At 40.2% G+C, this 22,010-nt stretch overlaps 1 protein-coding gene across 1 annotated transcript in view; it reads left to right on the forward strand.

Moving 5' to 3' along the window:
- Positions 1–22,010, forward strand: part of ABHD6 (abhydrolase domain containing 6, acylglycerol lipase) — a 510,377-nt gene that overhangs the window by 486,478 nt on the left and 1,889 nt on the right. Inside the window, exon 8 of the mRNA XM_044078793.1 lies at positions 21,636–22,010. This exon is cut by the window's right edge and continues 1,889 nt beyond it. Within this exon, the coding sequence (XP_043934728.1) occupies positions 21,636–21,818 (183 nt within the window). The 3' untranslated portion in view covers positions 21,819–22,010. The remainder of the gene's footprint in view (positions 1–21,635) is intronic.

Here is a 22,010-nt window from a genome sequence, read left to right on the forward strand (position 1 = left end):
CGAATATTTAGGTGAGCAATAGAGAGGGAGTCAGTGGAGAAGGGTGAGCTAGAACAGTTAGCAGTTTGGTTTGAAGGGGTGTGGTTGAGGAGGGTATTGGGACCGGGGTTGGGGTGGATGTCCCCATGTATCAGTAAAAGTGTTTGTGGGGCTTGAAAGACTTTTGTGTATTTGATGGGTAGTAGATAGAACCGTTTGGAGGTTGTGAATCTGTAATGGTGTACTTTATGGTAGAGAGGGGGAAGGTAGGGGCAGGTTGATAGTATATTAATATGTGTTTGGTCAGGTAGAGGAAGTGTAGTTGTAGTATGTTTGGCTAGGGCAGGAGCTTGGCTAAGCCTAAGATATTCGTAGGAGGTAAGAGTGTAGTAGTAAAGCAGGATGTTAAGGAGAAGAAGTGGAAGGATTGAGTTAAGGGTTAAAGGCATATTTTTATTGAGTATAAGGCTAGTAAGTGTAGGACTACACAGTATGTATTAATAGGGTGAGGTGAGGTAGTTTAGATAAGATTCTGGAGAGAGGGTGTGGTTGTAGGAGTAGGAGTAAGGTGTAGAATGGTTAGATGTACAAGAAATTGTGATAGGTAGTTAGCTAATTTGGGGTGTGTCTAAGTGAGTATAAAGGTAGGACCCCTGGGGGTGGGTGGGAATTGGGGGTAGGGTGGGGAGCGGAGTGAGCGTAGCGAATGTAGCGGGGAAGAACAAGACGACCAGTTGCAGAAAACAATCAGGCAAGAAGAGAGAAACAGGTGTAAAGGTAAGGGTGAGCTCAACAGTAGAGAGTTTGAGGAGATTGTATGGTAAGTGGGGGGTATGTGAAATAGTACTGGGTAAGGTAGAGGAGTTGCTCGTGAGAGAAATAGCAAGTGGCAGTGGTAAACTATGGAACTGGAAAGGACAATAGGAATTGCAGTGGGATACTCCAAAAATATGATAGTAGGATTTGTGGTAAGAAGGGCGCCACCTAGTGGCCAGGTTAGGAAAGGATATCAGACAGAGCAAGCAGGGGGGGTTACCAAGAATAAAGAACAAGAGACGGGGTAGAGAGAGAGGATTTTAAGGACAAAAGGCAAAAAGAGGAGGGAAGGAGAGGGGATCAAAAAGGCCAGACTAGAGGGGGGGGGCTGCTGGTTTACCTGGCAGGGCAGCAAAAATATGTCCTGGTGAGTAAGGCTAAGCAGTACAGTGATAGGACATACTTTCCAAAAAATTCTGGGAGGACAGTCTTTGTTAAGAGGATGTCTAATCCTATTCAGGATACTGGTGTTTAAAAGATGTCCACAGGGCCTCTTAGGTTAGGGAAGGACAGGAACCCGAGTGTACAATCTGTTAATAGTTAAAGGTAGAGAGAAAAAAGAGAAAACAAGCAAAGGAAAAATAAGTTGTTAATCAATCATGTGTGTACAACATAACTAGCACCTATGCTTTAAATCCAAGAAAAACAAGGACAGTACAGAGATTTACCCTAGGGCACGCTGTATGAAGCAGAGTAGCTAGACTGCTAAATACATACAGTGGGGCTCCCAAGGAACAAACCTTACAGCAGTTACTAGCTAGAAAAACCTTTAGGCAAACAGCATCAATCCTAATGATTGGATACGTTCAAATACTAAACATAAGCATCAAGCAGTCAAATCAGTTTCTACAAAGGATATGGCTAAACATAACATTAAAAAAAAGCCAAGGATCTAAGGTCAAGTGTTACAGGATCCCAAGGGGGATATGAGTTATAAAATAATGTTACTTCAAAATGAGTAGGTCAAATATACATAATAGAAGTGCAGCACAGTTACTAGGCAGTTATATTATCAGCAGTGAGCAATACATTTCCGTAGTTTAAACACTTAAGCAATTAGAAATTCTTAATATGCTACAACTCTCCATGAACGCCAGTAATATGTTATGGGAGACCACGTGGAGGCTTGCCTAGGTAAGGGACACTGCCAAAAAGTCGCAGCAAGGGGAAAATACCAGTTTTAGTGAAGGTATGTAATGGTATATACAGTTACAAGCAGTGTAACAAATGAAGACTACCGCTGTGGTAGGCACATCATATGATAGTCCAATAATGTATCACAATACTACTGAAACCCCTCGGCGTCAGGACGCTTAGGTTACAGGAGTCGGTCTAGGCCGCTAGGTAGAAAAAACTAAGAAAAAAATGAAAAAAAAGCCTGCCGAGCGAAACCGCTGCTAGGTAAGCTTTGTAAAAAGGCGCTGAATGCACTTTACGATCCACCCAAAAACACACTTACAGTGAGCAATAAGAAGAACGCTACCACTGGGCTGTCTGACTAAATGTATTGTTGATTGCCCAAATACAAGTATTAATCAGTAAATTGAAAGTTACAAAAAATAACAGATTGGCTCCTTTAAAGACATCGACCTTATGCAAGTGTAGTCAACAGTCCGGTTCCAAATAGGCGCCTATTGAGCGTCTTTAAAAAGAAAAACACAACAGTAGTTAAGGGTTACAGCAAGCGGTAAAAATAAAGCTACCGTTATGGTAGTTTGACTAATTGTAAGGCTAGGGGACAGGCACAGGCATCGCTGGTATCAGAAGAAACTGAGGAAGTAGATCTTCAGTTTACCGTGCGGGATGGATTGGTGCAGGGCCAAGAGGAGTGGAGAAGGGGTAATTAAACCGCCTTCAAGAGTTCCTACGGAAAAATGGCGTTCCACGTGGTTCTCATCGGCTAAATACAAGTATCATAAAATCTTTGCAGGTATACACAGCTAGTCCGGCAATTCAGGCTATTAGTGATTGTAACAAAGAGAATAACCTCAACTGGACAGTACACAATGCATTCAAACCAAGTACTCACATGAGGAATATCCACCCCCAAGTCCAAGGAGACACAGCAGCCCACCAAGGGATAGTCTATAGGGAGGAAACGGCTGGAGGACGGGTGTATTTGTAGGGTAGAAACGGAAATGGAGCTGGAGGGGGAGGGGACAGGTAGAGAAAAGAAGGAATAGGAAATACAACACAGTAAAACAGTAGTAAGTGCGTGGATCAGGAAGCTAAAAGGTGAGGATGGAAGAGAGGAGGGAAAAAAGTGGTAGAGTAAGAGCTAAAGGCAGATATAACATGGAGAGAATAGTACTGAGAAGGAGATGATAGTTGAAAGGAGGGGGGCGCAGTAGATGATAGGTAGGGAAGGCAAGTAAAAGAGTAAGCACAATAGACGAAAGGTAAGGAATAGGCAGATAGTACAGTAGATGTTAGGGAAGGAGCAGGCAAGTAGAAGAAAAGTCACAAAGATACAGGTAAGAGAGGGAGAGGGGACCAAGAGCGTGAAGAAAGTACAGAGAGGAAAAGTCAGGTGTCAAAGGAAGATGACCAGTTGCAGAAAACAATCAGGCAAGAAGAGAGAAACAGGTGTAAAGGTAAGGGTGAGCTCAACAGTAGAGAGTTTGAGGAGATTGTATGGTAAGTGGGGGGTATGTGAAATAGTACTGGGTAAGGTAGAGGAGTTGCTCGTGAGAGAAATAGCAAGTGGCAGTGGTAAACTATGGAACTGGAAAGGACAATAGGAATTGCAGTGGGATACTCCAAAAATATGATAGTAGGATTTGTGGTAAGAAGGGCGCCACCTAGTGGCCAGGTTAGGAAAGGATATCAGACAGAGCAAGCAGGGGGTTTACCAAGAATAAAGAACAAGAGATGGGGTAGAGAGAGAGGATTTTAAGGACAAAAGGCAAAAAGAGGAGGGAAGGAGAGGGGATCAAAAAGGCCAGACTAGAGGGGGGGGGGCTGCTGGTTTACCTGGCAGGGCAGCAAAAATATGTCCTAGTGAGTAAGGCTAAGCAGTACAATGATAGGACATACTTTCCAAAAAATTCTGGGAGGACAGTCTTTGTTAAGAGGACGTCTAATCCTATTCAGGATACTGGTGTTTAAAAGATGTCCACAGGGCCTCTTAGGTTAGGGAAGGACAGGAACCCGAGTGTACAATTTTCCAAAAAATTCTGGGAGGACAGTCTTTGTTAAGAGGACGTCTAATCCTATTCAGGATACTGGTGTTTAAAAGATGTCCACAGGGCCTCTTAGGTTAGGGAAGGACAGGAACCCGAGTGTACAATTTTCCAAAAAATTCTGGGAGGACAGTCTTTGTTAAGAGGACGTCTAATCCTATTCAGGATACTGGTGTTTAAAAGATGTCCACAGGGCCTCTTAGGTTAGGGAAGGACAGGAACCCGAGTGTACAATATGAGGAATATCCACCCCCAAGTCCAAGGAGACACAGCAGCCCACCAAGGGATAGTCTATATATATATATATATATTCTATATATATATATATATATATATATATATATATATATATATATATATGGGTCTATATATATAGTCTATATATATATATATATATATATATATATATATATATATATATATATATATATATATATATATGGGTCTACTTCACATGACCTAAAACTCATTTCACAGAATTTCATTTGACAGAGACCAAATCACCTAATTTTCAAAATACTGAAAACTCATTTGACTGAATCTCATTTCAATGAATTTTAAGCCATAGACATGATGTGGGTTTCCCTTCATCTGTGACTTACTTGTGATAAAAATAATTACTGTAACTTACAGTACTGACTGTCAGAATACCATTAGTCATGTAGAAAGTAGTGTTGTAGTGTTTCTAAATGTGGGTATGTCTCTTTACATTTTTATGGGAAGTATCTAAAGTAATATGGCGGATGTTTTGTGCATTCCCAGCAGTAGTGGCAGTCTGTAGAGTATTATAAGGCAAGTAAAAGGTATATGCCCTTTTACCCACTGTAGTGCGATCCTGGAGTTAGTATATATAGTTAGAGGTTTGTGGGGGGCAAGTGTGGTTTTATATTGTCCATTTTTTTGTTAAGAGGGTAAGTAAGTAGTTTTTAAGTTCTGGAAAGAGTTAGTCATTGGTGTTGTAAGTGCGCATGTCTATGGTTTAAAATTCAGTATTTTGAAATTTGGCATTGTAAGCTTTTGGTGAAATGAGATTCAGTCAAATGAGTTTTCAGTATTTTGAAAATTAGGTGATTTGGTCTCGGTCAAATGAAATTCTGTCAAATGAGTTTTAGGTCATGTGAAGTAGACCCATGTATATATCCATATACATATGGGTTCACTACTAAATACCGAAGTTCCACAATCCCAAGACTCTGAATACCGACAACCAGAATCTCAAGATTGCGGAATCTTGAAAACAGTGAATGGAGATTGTCATACAGTGCGGAATGGGAACTTTGCTGTTCACCCACTGTAGTGCAATCTCGGAGTTGGTTATTTAAGTTCCAGGAGATGTGGGGCTGCAGGGGGCTTGCATAAACGTTAGTGCAGTTGGTGTTGTTTTACTTTTTTTTTAGCTCGAGATTCAGCAATCTCGAGATTCTGGTTGCCTGTTTTCAGAGTCGGGATTGTGGAATTTCAATATTTAGTAGTGAACCCATATATATATATATATATATATATATATATATATATATATATATATATATATATATATATATATATATATATATATAATGTATACATATTTTTGTGCTGCTTATATAATTCAGATCTGAAAGCCTGATGTTTATAATGGTTAGCTTCCCACATTTGATGCAGTGAAAGTATAAGTCATTTAAGTGTTTGCATAGATGCAATTCATGATCCAAGACCAATATTTTCATTGCTTGTACTGGTTGGGGGAAGAACCCCATGTAAAGCACTTCCAAAAGTGTTGAGTTTTTTGGTGTAGATGAGATTAAGATCTCTTGAGTGGGTGTTTATGCCATCATTAGACTTGTGGATGTGCAGTAGATCTGAGAGAAAATGGTCTAGTGAGGCTGTGTACATGAGGCAGGGATTGCCGCTCTTTAGTCTATATGAAACCGAGAACAGGGACAAGACTTTAAGATGGTAAGTGTAGTTTTTATGGTTTAGGCCCTTGTAGTTTTAAGTGTTTACACAGGTACATACCAAAAGGGACATTATACTCAGTGATTGGCCAAATAAGTGCCAAATGAAGTAGAATTATCACTTCCCTGGACCTAGACATCATACTGTTACTACTAAGCTACGCAATGAAAAAGGACTTTCTTACAATATTGGATACATGGTAATCAGAGGACAGTTTCTTGTCCACATAGGTTCCAAAGACCTAACTACAGGTTTATTTTCAGGGGTGCATTGTTGATATGATAGTTACAGGGGGCATCATGCTTGTTGAAGGAGATTTTTTAGCATTTTGTTTTCATCCATGGTTGTGACACCGACTATTTATTTGGGAAGGGCCCTCTTGTAGGATCTTGGTGTCCTCTAGAGAATTTACCATGGCACCAGTTTTACAGTCATCTAAAAAACTGGTCAGCTATAAACCTTTAACATTAACTTTGAGCACTGAGAAGTAAATGCCAAAGAGGAGTGACCCGTACACTATTCCGTGGACACACCACTAGCAACAAGTCATTTGGAGGAGGTAGAGCTACCTAACTTAATTTCCTGATTCCATTTGTGAGACAGTTTGCTATCCAGTGAGCTACGTAGAGATTAACATTTTGCAGATAGAGTTTATCAGCAATATCCAAGTGGAGAATGGTGTCAAACACCTTTGTGAGGTCTAGATATGTGGTGTGTACTGATTTTCTCTCATCCATTGCTTCAGAAACTTTTTCAAAGAAGTTGACCAGGTTAAGCAGGTAGGATTTACCTGTGACAAAACCAGACTAGCTTGGGACAAGAGTTTGTAGGTTACCTATATCCTTATTTGTTAATTCCATAATAATCCTCACTATATCCTTACAGATAAGGCTGGTTAGACGTATGGGTCTATAATTAATTGGGTCTGTTGACTCCCTGTCTTTGTGCATGGGGATAACTGTTGCTGTCCTACATTTGTGCAGCACAAAGCCTATTTGGTGGCTAATACTGAATAGCCTTTGTAGGGAGTTTGACAGGTCCTGTTTTCAGGCTGGCCAGTAGACAGCCTGATATGTTTTATGACCCCATGGAAGCAGCGTTCCTGGCCTTGGAAGGTGCTTTGAGGGCTTGTCTTTGGGAGATTGGCAGAGATGAAAATGTGGATATGTGATCTGGAAATGTAGAGGGGAAGGGGAGGGTGAAGTTAAAGCTAAATTTATCTGCAAGTAGATTGGTAGATTGTGTATGTCCTCAGGGTCTGAGTATATAATATCATTTACTTTGTGCAGTGCTGGGCATTGTTTCTGAGGTATTTAACATAGTTAAAGAAGGCTTCATGGTTGTCTTTTGCCTGGGTGGCTAGTTTTAGTTCAAATCTGGCATTAGTTGATTTGATCAGGGACCGGACTTCCTTGTTAAGTGTAACAAAGGTGTTTTTAACTTCTTGAGAGTCACATTTATTATAGCATGCAATACGTTTTTCTTTTATTGTAGAACCTGTTTGTATTTGGGTTCCACCATAGGGGTTTATTTTTAAAATTTCTCTTTATATTTAGTTTAGAGGGGAACATGTATCTCTGCAGCTATTCACATGTGCATAGAATTTGTCTGTAAAGGGTTCAGCATACACAGTGGGGTCATCAGATTGGAGGGGGATGTTGAATTTACCCAGGTCATCACTCAGTTTTAGTAGATTATCCTTTGCATAATCTCTGAATACTGATGTATTTGAAGAATAATCTGGCTTCAGTATTATGGTGTTTGTGACTGATTTATGATCTAATTTAACTAGGAAGAAGTTACAGCTGGTGGGGAACAGAGTTGTCCAGCATTGTTGAGAACCAGGTCCAGGACTTTGTCTCTAGTTGGTTGCAAACTAACTGGTCCAGAGAGTTTGTATTTATGAAATCCAGAAATTTCTGGGCATTTATGTTAGCGGATGTATAGGTCTCCCAGTTGATGGGGGATAGTTGAAGCCCCTAAGAGAATGGTGTTTGGGCTCATGTATAAGACTCCAATGTTAAGTTGGATATGGAAATGCCCCAGGCCATTATCCTATCTCATACGCTAGCATGTAAAATTTTGTTTTACGTATGTAGATACACCTATGCATTTATTGCCATTTTTCTAGTGCAGTTGGCCTGTGCAGTTGTAGTTGTTGAAATCATGCACTGTTGGGGTACATTCAGTGGTCTTAAATCACATCTCTGTGATGATGCATATATCAGTGCATTCCAAGGTAAACAGTGCCTGTAGGGATTTTTTTTGTTGAGGCTCCTAGCATTGAACAGCAATACCTTTACATTATCCAGATACTGTTTTCTTAAGTTGGAAGCTTTTGAAGACTAATATTTCCTGAAGTCACTGTATGAGTGGACAAGGTTTTAGCCAATATACAAATGTCTTGGGGAGACAGGTGTAGGCCATACTTGGCAAAGCAGGTAGGTCTGTTAGAATGTCTACCATTTCCTCCTAGGCTGATATATAAAGGAGCCCCCCTTAAATAACACCAGAAGCTAAGCCAAATGTTGACGTCAGTAATATTTTCTTTATATTTTGTGACATCATTCTCGATGATGGTAAAATGCTGCTTAAAGCTAGATTCATACCTGCCTCTGTCACATATTCCAAGAGCTCCAGCATGTTTCTCTGAATATAGTCCAGAGTGGTATGTCTCAAGAAGTTTTTTATTTTTTTTTTATTTATTTATCATTTTGTTGACCGGGAAAGTCCGAGTAGCTTCCGCAGAGCCTGTTTTCAGCTGAGGCTCGGGGAGAAATGCTCCAGATGCACGTCTTTGGAATGTGGGAGGAAACCAGAGTACCCAGAGAAAACCCACGCGAACACAGGGAGAACATGTAAACTCCACACAGAAGGCACCCCAGCCGAGAATCGAACCGGAGAAGCTCTTGCTGTGAGGCGACAACGTTAACCGCTGCACCACTGTGCCGCCCACTTGTGCTATCGCTGTATCATATGTATGCTTATGGTATAAGGATTTCAGTGCATGGGTGATGTGGCAAATCCTGGCATCCAATAGGCAGTTGACCACGACCTTCTCTTTGCACAGCCTGGTGAGTGTTTAATCAGTGTGGCTCACTATGGAGTCATAAAACTTCTCCAAAACTGCAACAGTTCAAATAAAACAAAAACTCAAAACAAAATTCAAACTTGGACAAAGAAATGGCATAATAACAATTTTAATTCACAAGTTATTTAACGATTTCATCAAACCACTTTGACTTCTTCAGAACTCATTTTCAAAAATTAAGAACGCATCCACATAAATGTATCACATGACACCTTAAACCAATCAACATCACATTAAAACATTATATAAAAAGCATCATTAATTCATTTTAAAGGCTAGGCTTTCAACTTACTATGTAAAGAACTAGACTCATTAATTCTTGAATAAACTGTCACTGAGACGCAACTGCCAGTCTAATTCTTTACTTTCCATTTGATTATTTACATCCCCACCCCTTAAAGATGAAATTGCATTAAGCAAAAGGAAAACTTGTAAAAATCTATACGAGTAAGAATGTTTAAATAATGCATTGTATTTTTTTTGCACAATTTTATATCATGTAAGTGCTCCAAAATCCATTTATTAAACACCTCATATCTTTTTCTACCTAAAAAGCATTACATAAACTGTACGTATTGAGGTAGTCCACCCCTGTAGAATTACATGTAAATCTTCCCTTTGCATGAATTATGTGATTATATCCACCAACCATAACCATAAAACCATTATTTATATATCTACAGAATTTGGAGAACATAAAGGGTATGTTCCATAACCTCTAGAGGAAGGCAGAACTATTGTAACATTAACAAAATACTTATTTTAAATGTTTTAAATTAATACCTCTTCCGTACAAAAAATGTGGGCCAGCATCAAGTAGTGAAGTAAAGTCTATATTACCTTTATATATTCTCCCATTATTAGTAGTAATATTTTGGATTTTAACAATGTCAATAGAATAACTAATGACAAATAAATTTGAACAACTCATATTTTGTTTTGCTGTCAAAAAGGGGGTAAATTATCTGTACCCCCAATGTTGGACAAAATCCTGTATTATGTTCTATTAATAGAGTATCTAGCATCACATTATGGCTAGGAGTCACAACGATGGTGTCCGCCCATACTGATTATACAATGTGGGTTGGTCAGTTAGCAAGATAGAGAGAGATTCTCCACTTCAAAGACATGATAAAGCCACACAGAGAAACACCTTATTTTATGTAGTACACCTTTAAATGTTTTGGCGCCTTTTTTAATTAATAAGGGTATATAAACTTGTTAGGTATGGATATGTATGGTTCTGATGAAGACTAGTATTTCTAGTTGAAAGCGCTAAACCAGGTTGCAATAAACTGTTTTTCCTGTGTACGAGGTTTGCTGGATTTCCTTGTTCCTATTTTCTTATCAGTTGCTGTTCGTGTGTTTAAAGTTGTTTATGGCTCTGAATTGGACAGTGTGCTGTCAACCCTGACCACACTAGTATTTTGCCTTCCTGCACACATCGTAGTAATGTAGGCAACCACCTCCCTACACACACACACACACACACACACACACACACACACACACACACACACACACACACACACACACACACACACACATCCAGGCATCTACAAACAAGCCCCCACCCAATCTGTGAAACACATGTAAATACTCATTTATATATTCATATGCATGCTTCAAGGTAAATCCTCTTCAACTCTGTCACACAGGATTGTGCCTTTTTTCTAGTTATGTCCCTTCAAAGGTGTTCCTAACAAAGGAAAAGATTAATTTGTATCCAAAACCTTTTACTGTTCTACTCCAATTATAATGAGACTTCAGACAGAAAATATTTCAGGATTCTAGATTTCATGCCCTCTGTTTCTCATAATTCTTGTTTCCAGGTTATACATGAGAAAAATTCAATATTTAAAAAACAAAGTGGACCTGACATTTTCATTCACTGGTATTTTCAGATTACATTTTTGGGCTTTATCAAGAAAAAACTTCAGTGGTGGAGACAATAAGATGAATTAGTTTTTGCTTGGGAAGCAGTTTCTATGGGGATAAAGGTGTGAGGCCTGTGGTACAGTTCAGACAGACCAAAGTATATAAATGTCAAAGAGATATTAGCTGTGATTCATGCTATAGAATCTCTTCATGACCTGTGGTCTGCAGGACCATTACAGGAGATTACAGTACCACAGTGAAATGGTATATAAACAAATGGGTGGCTCCAAGTCTTACCCCCTGTGCAGGCCAGCCATAATGGCCTGAGAGTTAGCTCTACACCCTTGTATAACCCACCAAGCATCTTACATATTGCTAGAGCAAAAATGTAATGGCAGACAGTCTGAGCAGGACCAGGACATACCCACTCAAATGGAAATTGAATAAGGTGGTCTTCAGGAATGGTTCTGATATACTGAGACATAATGTAACAAGCAGTAATAATTTCAAATAGAACCCTATTACAAATCATCATCAATATGACACCTGCCATTTAAAATATTGGCCAGAAATGGCCTTTATCATGCTTTAAAATGGTTATTATCAGTGGGCCTTAGGATGAGTAAATATAGATCTAGCAGGGCTGGGGGGTTGGTATAATGATTAAGTTGTTTACCTCAGAAAGAAGAGGTACACGGTTTGATTCTCACTAAGAGAACTGGCTAGGATTAAAATGGTCCACAAGGGCAGTTAGTCTAGTACTTACCTATGAACCTAGGAACTTTCATTAAAATACATTGACTGAATAGAGTCTGTTTAAAAAAAAAAGTGACTAAAACTATATTAAATCAGTTGCGTTTTCTCACTGTGGAAAGCCCACACAACACCCATACAGGATGGCTATGCATCCGTTATACCTGCACCACATCTGTAAGCAAAAATCCCCTCTATACTAACCAATTGGGCATAATTTGCATTTTAGAAAAGGGGGTTAAATTGTCCATTTGCACAGTTAATTTTGAAAAATGAACCTACTCCCATTTGTAGCCTTTAATAAGTAGATTTTTAGGCATGAAATTAAATTAAATACTTCTCTTTTAAATACAATGTGTTCACAAGAAGATCACTTTAAAAGTATAATACACAATGCTTTGTTTACTGTAGTGGGTTCACAAGAAGTTAATTTTGAATATATGATGTAGCAGATGTGTAGCTGATTATGTTATGCATGGTGTATTCATTCTTTGAATTCTGCCATAATAATGTCTTACTTTTAATACTAGTATAACAACCATTGAAGTTGGTGGCCGTCAGCTGACAAACAATTACTTATTCATTCCAGAAAATAAAAATAAGATCTGATGTTGTCCTTTTCATTCTTCCTCAACGAATGGGTTACAGATCCGATCCTCTGATCTGACTCAACCGCATACTATACACTTTGTGTCCAACTGTCAAGCTCCTCCCTATACTCATAATGTCTTAGTCCATCCTTAATATCCCAGATCTCGTTTGCCACCATTGTGCTCAGATGTAGGGTCCTTCTCTCGAGTGTTTGGTATACAGTTTCTAATATCTTCTTTCATAAGTAAGGTTATTAAAATACATTGACTGAATAGAGTCTGTTTAAAAAAAAGTGACTAAAACTATAGTAGATCAGTTGCGTTTTCTCCTGATCTTTAATCTTCTTTAACTTTCACCTCCCTCTTAGTTTCCAGTTATTGTTAGAGTAGCGTAAGTACTATTTTTATATAGTGTTCCCTTCTGTTACCATAGTTGGTAACCATTCTTTCTTATAATTTCTTCCTTTCTGTTTGCCTTTCAGGGTAATCTTCAATTATCATTGTTGGGAATTTCTTCTTTGCTCTAAATTATTTAAAAAAAAAACTTTATTCTTTATTTTGTATTATTGTTTCTCTGCCTCCACTTTTAAACTGTCATGGCTGACAAGCTGCCAGGATTAAAAAAATGCACTTCCTAACTCAGATGCCCGCAAGGAGTGTGAATATTTTCCTGAATCACCAGCAAACTTATCTTGAGGAATCTTCTTCCTCATTCATCAACACCTTCTTCAGGGGCTCAGATCCCCAGTACAACAACTTCTAAATCTAAATCTGGTCCTTTGGAGCATAGAAAGTGCTCTCCACCAAAGTCCCTTAGGACTTCATTGGATCTGACGTCCTCTGACCCCCAAGGTTCATTCTAAAGATTCAAAATCCTCAGATCCCAGAGTTTTGGATCTGATCATTATTGCAGCCAGTCCCACAGCTTAAGTCATGGATCCAAAACCTGGTACATCACATATTACAAGAGCTCGGACTCCAGAGCTCATCTTGGATCCAGTCTCTCCTACTGTACACTCTCTCTTCATGCAAACTCCCAAAAAGCATTCCAGGCCTCAGTCTACCACATCCTCCCAGTCCTCCAGAAGTCTGTCAGAAGTGGATATGAATAGGATAATGCAAAAGTTCCTCAGAACTCAGATCCAGATGGGGGCCATTTCAGCTCCATCCTCTACTGGATCAGTGAGTCTTCCAATCACTTGTCACACAGTACTGACTCCTTCTGTGATCCGTGCAGCAACAGCTCCGAGAGGTCCAGAGTTAGATCCTAAGAGAATCACTTCCTCAACTCCAGCAACATCCCTGACTAGTTCCCCTCCTATTCCTTTGGAACGGAATGGAACCTGGAGCCAAAGCAGTGGTGTTGGATCCATGGGGCCAGGATCAACTCTGATGTTATCAGATCCATCTCTGCCCCTCAGAGCCTCAGTGCTGCACAGCTTGGGTCCTGTTGCTTCCTCCAGGCATGGATCTGGTCAGAGTCATGATCTACCCATACAGGAAGTTTGGACTCCAGTGCATGTGGCCATAGCTTGTCTGGGTCCATCTGCCTTCGAGGTTATGGAATGGGCTTTTTCTCTTTCTAGACATCTGGTCTCTCATCCCTTGGATCCACTTCCTATTAACTCTTCGATTCTGAGCTCTGAGTCCATCAGGCCTATTCCACAGCAACAGCCAATTCCAGCTAGCTTCCCGTCAGTTCCCATAGATGAACTTCCCCCTCTCTTTTGATGCTGCCCCTGAACATCTCCAGAGGAGATCCATCAGAAGAGAATGTGCAAGAGGAGGCAGATAGATTCCCCTTGAAATATGTCACTGAGGATACTGATTTTGAGGAAGGAGAAGGGTTCCCCAGATAATCACTTGATGTCTTCTTTGGAAAGATATTAGAGATCCTTAGGCAGAAAGGTGTTTGATCTTCTGATAATCCTTCTCCAGAGGAATCAGATATTTGTGGAAGCATTTGGTTCTGGTTTATCTATGTCTTGGGTTACAGCCAATTCCAGCTAGCTTCCCATCAGTTCCCACAGATGAACTTCCCCTTCTCTTTTGATGCTGCACCTGAACATCCCCAGAGGAGATCCATCAGAAGAGAATTTGCAAGAGGAGGCAGATAGATTCCCCTTGAAATCTGTCACTGAGGATACTGATTTTGAGGAAGGAGAAGGGTTCCCCAGATCATCACTCGTTGATGTCTTCTTTGGAAAGATATTAGAGATCCTTAGGCAGAAAGGTGTTTGATCTTCTAATAATCCTTCTCCAGAGGAATCAGATATTTGTGGAAGCATTTGGCTCTGGCTTATCTACGTCTTGGGTTATTCCCCTGACGAATGAGCTAATTGATTTAGCTTCTTGTTTGCATGGAATGATCTGGATTCCACTGAGCCTATACAGAAATGACCTGACAAATTCCTAGCTTTCCCTAAAGATAGGCCCCACTGGAACAAAGGAGTCCCAGTAGATGCTATGGTGATGGCCACTAAAAAGAGCTAGGAGAACAGAGATTGTCCACCCACCAAACACAGAGTCTTGTGCACTGGACAGATTCAGAAAGCGAATATTTGCCTCAGCGACATATGCATTGCTGTCTAACTACCTGGCACATTACACAAGACTACAAAGATGTTTGACTAAAGATCTATCAAAGTCTCTCTCTGAGTTCATGTTTGCAGAGGATTTCAAAAGATTAACATCTCAGCTGACTACTCTTTTGTCAAATTTCAATGTGTCCATGAGGTTGCTCTCCTACACAGCTGAAGGCACCTCACAGGCTGCTGGTTCAGGCATTACTGTAAGGAGACATGTCTGGATGTGGTTATAAGACATTCTGGAACTTTTCAAGAAGTCTTACATCAACACATCCTTTGATGAAATATCTTTATTTGGTCCCTCTGTGAAAGAAATACTTACCCACAGTGAGCAAGAAAGAAAGACCTGTCTGCCATGGGAATTGGGTTTTCTACCCCTCAACAAACATTTTCTAGAAAACAGAGCGGTGGTAAGAAGATGTGGTTCCGCAAATCTCAGGGACCTTTCCAAGATCGCGCAGGGACAACTCCCCCAGAGGCAGGGAAGGCAGTGCTAATGTCACCTAAGCCCTAGATGAAGGCAGAATAGTACATACAGCCTATCTTGACTTAGCCAAAGCTTTTAACACAATCCCCCACTCAGGCATCATTGAGAAACTCACCCAGATGGGAATTAACCTATATGTCACTAGATGGGTAGCCAACTGGCTTACCGGCAGAACACATACAGTCAAAGTTGGGGAAGCCACTTCTACTAGCAGACCAGTGGTGTACCACGTGGATCTGTGCTGGGCCTGTACTATTCTCAGAAGTCTAGGTGAAAATATATGGCCGGTGGCTTACAAAGTTCGCCGATGACTGCAAATTGGGTGCAGTCATTGAGCCCCCCAGCTATGCTGACATACTACAAAAAGGGCTTAGACAGACAAATGATTGGTGCCAAATCCACAGACTGGGTGCCAAAGTCAAAAAATGTATCACCCCTTTTAGCAAAGGGGAAGTCCCTGCAAATCACAATATTAGCAGTACCCCCCTTAGCTAAAACTCTGAAATGAGAGATTTGGGAACACAGGTTGATAGCAACCTTAACGTCGATCACCATGTGTCCACAGTGGTATGGAAGGCCTTCTATTTTGCACATCTCATAAATAAGGGCATAGCATCCAGAGCTAAGGATGTTATAACTCTCCTGTACTCATCCCTCATCAAACATCATACCACTAATAGAGTACAATGCTCCCTTTTGTATGTACCTCACCAGACACCTGCAGTAGCTGGCAATACCTCAGAGGTTTCTCACCAAGGAAGTACACAGCTTTCAACACATGACCTACATGGACAGACTGAAGGTCCTGTCACTGTACTGTGTATCTTATAGGCTGTTGAGAGGCGACTTGTGCCTGGCCTACAGTGCAGTCTCGGATGCTGCCCTAATGGAAATACTGCACATCTGCAAGTCAAATAGAACAGGATGCACCCGCTGTAAGGATCTTAACTTAGCCTGTGACATTAACAGGACATGCTGGAGATACAGATATGTCTCCCAGAGATTGTCACTCCTCTGGAACAAACTCTCAATTCACATAGAACAGACCTCCTTAATGACCCTATTTAAGCGTAACATAGACAACTGGATAGAGGAGACCATAAATTTACCACATGGGTGTCACCTATGTCCCTCCTGGATAAGGGCAGTCTGTGCTGATCATAAACTCGCACTGCAAATATAGACCATACAACTTGGTCAGTAAGGGAACAAGGGTATAACATGGCTAGGCTTATAAAGGCCCTAAGGCCAGTAGCCTAGAAATTCTATGAACCTATATGAACCTATGGTAGATGTCTCCTCAGAGGCAGATGAGGCCCGCTAAATCAGGGTTTCCATGATTCCTTTCCAGATGGACCCTTTCATTGCTCCTTAAGTGCTACCTGACTGCCCACCTCAGGATACAGTCGGGGGGCAATTGTCCTTGCACCTTGACACCTGGGCTACTATAACAAAAGATTCCTGGGTGCTAAAAATAATATCCAGAGGCTACTCCATATCATTTTCCCAACCCCAAATCTACAAAACAAAAAAGCTTCCCAATGTTCTACCCAGTCAGAGGAAGGCAGCAGCCCAAGAAATTCATAATCTGCTAGACTAAAGAGTCATCCACGAGGTCCCAGCAGACCAGTAGGATGCAGAACTTACTCATGCTTCTTTTTAGGGCCCAGAAATACAGGGGAGGTAAGACCAGTTTGGGATCTAAGAAAACTGAATCAGTACTTGAAAAAGTGAAAGTTCCAGATGATCACAGTCCAGTCCCTTCTGCCATTTCTTTACAAGGACAATTGGATGTGCTGCATAGATCTTCAGGATGCATACTGTCACATCAAAATAGACAGGCACCCCTGCTGACACTTACTCTTTTGACTGGGAGACAGTCACTTCCAATTCAGGGCCTTGCCCTTTGGCCTCACCACAACCCCTAGGGTGTTCACCAAATGTATGGCACTGGTAGCAGCTCATTTGACACAGCTGACTCCTCACAGCCCCCTCCATGCATCTCCTTCAACAATCCACGGACTGTTTGCTCCAGATTTGTCACTCACTGGGAATAATAATCAATTACACAAAATCAAATCTGACATCAATACAGAGCCTGGAGTTTACCGGCACACATCTTAACATGGCAGTGCAAATTGTATCCTTACCAACTCACTGCATAGACACACTCAGATCTCAGGTTCATCAGATTCTTTCCCATCCTTTTCCTCCAGCCAGATTCATTCTTCAAGCACTGGAGTCTATGGCAGCAGTAATAGTATTGTTTCCTTTAGCACAATACTGTATGCATGTTCTTCCATGGACTCTAGCTATTCATTTGGTCTATTCTTCTACACCCCCTAGCCTTTCCAGTCAAGCTTACACCAATTTGCAAACACCACATCCATTGGTGGATCCAGTTGGATGACATTTGTCTAGGTTGACCCTTTGTTCAACCCCCCTCCCCTTTGGCACAGTGACTATGAATATCTGTCATTTGGGGTAGGGGGCATTACATGGGAAGGATGGTCCAAGGTACATGGTCCCTTAAAGAGATTAATTCACATATCAACGTCCTGGAGATGAGAGTGGTCCTGTTAGCATTGCAGGCATTCCAAGATGCTCTTCCTCTAGGGAATATTGAGATTCATACTGACAACATGTCTATAGTCCGGTACATCAACAAACAATGGGAAACCCGGTTTTACTCTCTTTCTGCAGAGAGGCTATAAGAGTGTGGCAATGGGTGATCTCCACCAACCATTTTGTACTTGCAATGCACATTCCAGGGAAAACCAACATACTAGAGGACAAATTAAGCAGGTCCATTTTGATGCTTTGTGAGTGGTCTCTCAAACAATCAATTGTGGAGGAAATTTTCCATCAATTAGGCCATCCTTGTTGTGACCTCTTTGCATCCCCCCACTACAACAAGTGCAGAAGATATTGTCACCAAGAGATGATCTAGCTCACATTTGGTCATCTGGTTTCCTTTACTCTTATCCCCCACTTCCTTTGATTCCCAAATTCCTTCAGAAAGCAATAATGTTGAATATCTCAATCATCCTTATAGCCCAATACTGGCCTTGACAGATGTGGTTCCCCTTCCTTTGGTCTCATTTTCTTTATCCTCCCTGGATATGGGACCCAACCCCAGATCTCCTCTCACACCCTCTCAGTGGTTCCCCTTCCTTTGGTCCCATTTACTTTATCCTCCCTGGATACTTGACCCAACTCCAGATCTCCTTTCATACCCCCTCAGGGATGAGTCATCCCAGTATCCCAGCCCTCAAACTAACTGCATGGTTTCTCCAGTTCCAGTAAATGCCACACAGCCCAGGCTTTCTTCCCCAATATGTACCATTCTATTTTCCTCACAGAAAGACTCCACCAAGAAGGTTTACAAGTGTTAGTGGAAAAGATTTTCCTTGTGGGCATTGGGAAATAATGTTGACCCTTTTTCTGCCCCATTTTCTGCTGTTCTTGATTTCCTGGCTGCACTTTTCAAAGAAGGAGCTAATCTTACTACGATGAAACTACATTTGGCAGCCATTTCAAATTTTCATATAGGAGATAAAAAAATATTCTTTGGCCTCTTCCAAGTTATGTAAAGCTTTTCTGAAAGGCACTTTTCTCCTTAGGCCTCCAATGAAGGATCCTTCACCTCCCCGGGATCTGAATGTGGTGCTACAAGATCTGACTCAGAAACCCTTTGAATCTTCAGCAAATATTATTTAAAATTCCTGTCATGCAAAACAGCCCATTTAGTAGCTATCATTTCCACAAAAAAGAATTTCTGAACTCCAGCCTCTTTCATCAAGTACTCCCTACATTATTTTCCATAAAGACAGAGTAACTTTGCAAACAAAAAGTGGCATCTGAATTTAACATTAACCAATCAATTAATTTACCATTTTTTTTCCAACTTTTTCAAACAAAGGGAATACATGCTACATCTCCTGGATGTACACAAGCAACTATGGTTTTATTTAAACAGAGTGAAACAAATTAGAAAATCAGATCAGCAATTTGTATCCTTTTCATCAAATTGACTGGGTTATCCAGTTTCTAATATTATATTGGCTAATGGATAACTATTGCATTTCTTGGATCCATTCTCAAAAAGACGTTTCCTTACCAAGACCAACTAAAGCACACTCAGCTAGAGCCATGGCCGCATCATCTGCCTTTTGGTCAAGAACTTCTATTGATGACATTTGTACAGCAGCCACATGGTCCAGTGCTCATACCTTTGTTACTCATTACAAATTGGATGTAATGTCCAGAAGCAGAACTTTGTTAAGCTAAGTGGTTCTCCGGAATATCCTTCCATGAGGGCCACCCAATATTACTGTAGCTGGGGACTCTGTCCCATTTGTTGAGAAAGAATAAAAAGGACATCAGATTTAAAATGTATGTACTCAACATAACTAGATATCTGTGTTGTCCATTTTCATTTTTCCTCAACTTCCCTCCATCTATCCCCCTTCTTAAAATCTTCTGGAGGAACCTGTTGGATTACTTATTGGAAGTTATAGTTCTGGATTTGAGCCCCATTCTTTGAGCTATCCATTTTTTAACTAAATTATGGGATTTTATGGCTACAAACTCAATCTGAGGTATTGAGGATGGACTAGGACATTGTGGGTATAGAAGGAGCTTGAGAGTTGGATCCAAAGTCTATGTTATGCAGCAGAGTCAGATCTGAGGATCAGATCTGTAACCTACTCACTGAAGAAGAATGAAAGTGGACAACATAGATGCCTAGTTATGGTAAGTACATAGCTTTTCATTTTCACTAATTGCAGAAAGTCATCTTTTTAGGCAGGAGATCAAAAATTGTTCTGTGCTTGTTTTCATTAGGATACATGTAACCAGTTGTAATTATGAAGTTGTGATTATAGGTTCACAGGTGTGTACTAGGCTAATGACCACTATACATCATTTTAGGCAACCTGATTACCTTCTTTAGCAGTAATCCATGATATAATTTAAGAAAGAAATTGTTTACCTTTCTTAAATAATGTTATTGTATTACAGAACTCCTTCTGCCTGCTGTCAGGGTGATGTACTGCATATGGTACCTCTCTACATGCTCACATAGAACATCAGGGGAGACAGAGGAGTGGTGCTTGCTTCTTGGAAGTCTTTCTATCGAACATTCTTTTCTTCAAAATAGAAGAAGACACAAACGTAGAATGTAGACATTTAAGAAAAGAGCAGCCTCTCCACTTCCTCTTTCCTTAGTGTGTTTTGTGTGTGTGTGTGTGTGTGTGTGTGTGTGTGTGTGTGTGTGTGTGTGTGTGTGTGTGTGTGTGTGTGTGTGTGTGTGTGTGTTGCTGGTACTACTGTTGGCCTGGATATAGAAACCTTCTTAAGCAGCCAGACTCATTCCTGTGTTTGATGCTTAATTTACAGTGGGCATGTTTAATGGTCTGTCCAATCAGCATGTATATTTTTGAATAACAAGTACCTTTAACTGGATCGTTTTCACTATTCCACATTTTCATCACAGCCAAACATGTATAGCATCTCGGGTATATAATATATTTTAGCTATCATAGTATCAGTGCATACCCAAGTAGCATTTTTGCATTTACAAGACTATATTTACAGATGCTACCTTTAGGCAGACGTTTTTTGTACAAATTCTTTATGATGCAAGAGTATAACAGTGATATTCTATTGTAATGGCCTTGCCTTCATGCAACTACATTATGATAAAACTGGGTATTTGTAACCACTTACCCCAAAAACTATACTCATCTTAATGACATATTTATTTTTATACATCTTGAAATAGTTTTGCTATACTCCTGATTATTGACACTGTATAACATTGTATTGCTACTTAATGCCTTGTAATAATCCTGTAACATTGCTGTTTACTGCTAATTTATAATGAAAATTGTATAATATGTTGGAGCTTTTCTCCCTGGGCCTCCAAAAAGGGCTCTTCAGCTCAGGCGGACAATCCCAGTCAACAAATGTAAAATAAATAAATAATAAATAAAATAAATATGTTGCCTGTTTGTTGGATGAAGCTTCACTATTTATTACAAATGTAAGTTTGTAACTTTGGCATCTTTCAGGCTTGCCATTGTACATGTTTGCTGCAACAGTGCTGACCACATCTTATTTATCGGATTAGCAATTCCAGAGTATTGTGACACTGGTTAAACTAAACATAGGCATAGAATGAAAAAAATGCAGTTTTCAGCTCAGCTAGTATCACCATAACTGTGTAAGAGAATACAGCCTCTAAATCATTTACTTGTGCTCGGCATATTAAAATGAGTGTCAAGATGCATGTATTACTAATCTAGTTTTTAATTTTTCTATTATTTAATACAGGTATTGGATGTTTCTGGTGCTGATGTCTTAGCTGGGTCTGTACCAGGCTGCCATGTGGAATTATTGGAAAACTGTGGCCATTCTGTGGTAATGGAGAGACCACGAAAACTAGCCAAAGTCTTGGTAGAGTTTCTATCATCTCTGAACAATACAAACTCTGACAAGAAGAAGAAAACTGATTAAACTTTGTTATGTTCCATTATGCCAGAAGGGAGAAATGATTCTTGCATTTCAATGATTTCTCAGAGACATTTGATGAAGCACACATGTAGTCCATAAATGGTTTCCATGATTCTAAGATCAGTAACATACAGGACCACTGCAGTCTACTGATTATCAGAAATGAGGTTGTCTGCTTTGAAGTTTTTTTTACAA

This window comes from Protopterus annectens, chromosome 7.part1, assembly GCF_019279795.1.
Source record: "Protopterus annectens isolate FY-2018-M chromosome 7.part1, PAN1.0, whole genome shotgun sequence".
NCBI lineage: Eukaryota > Metazoa > Chordata > Ceratodontiformes > Protopteridae > Protopterus > Protopterus annectens.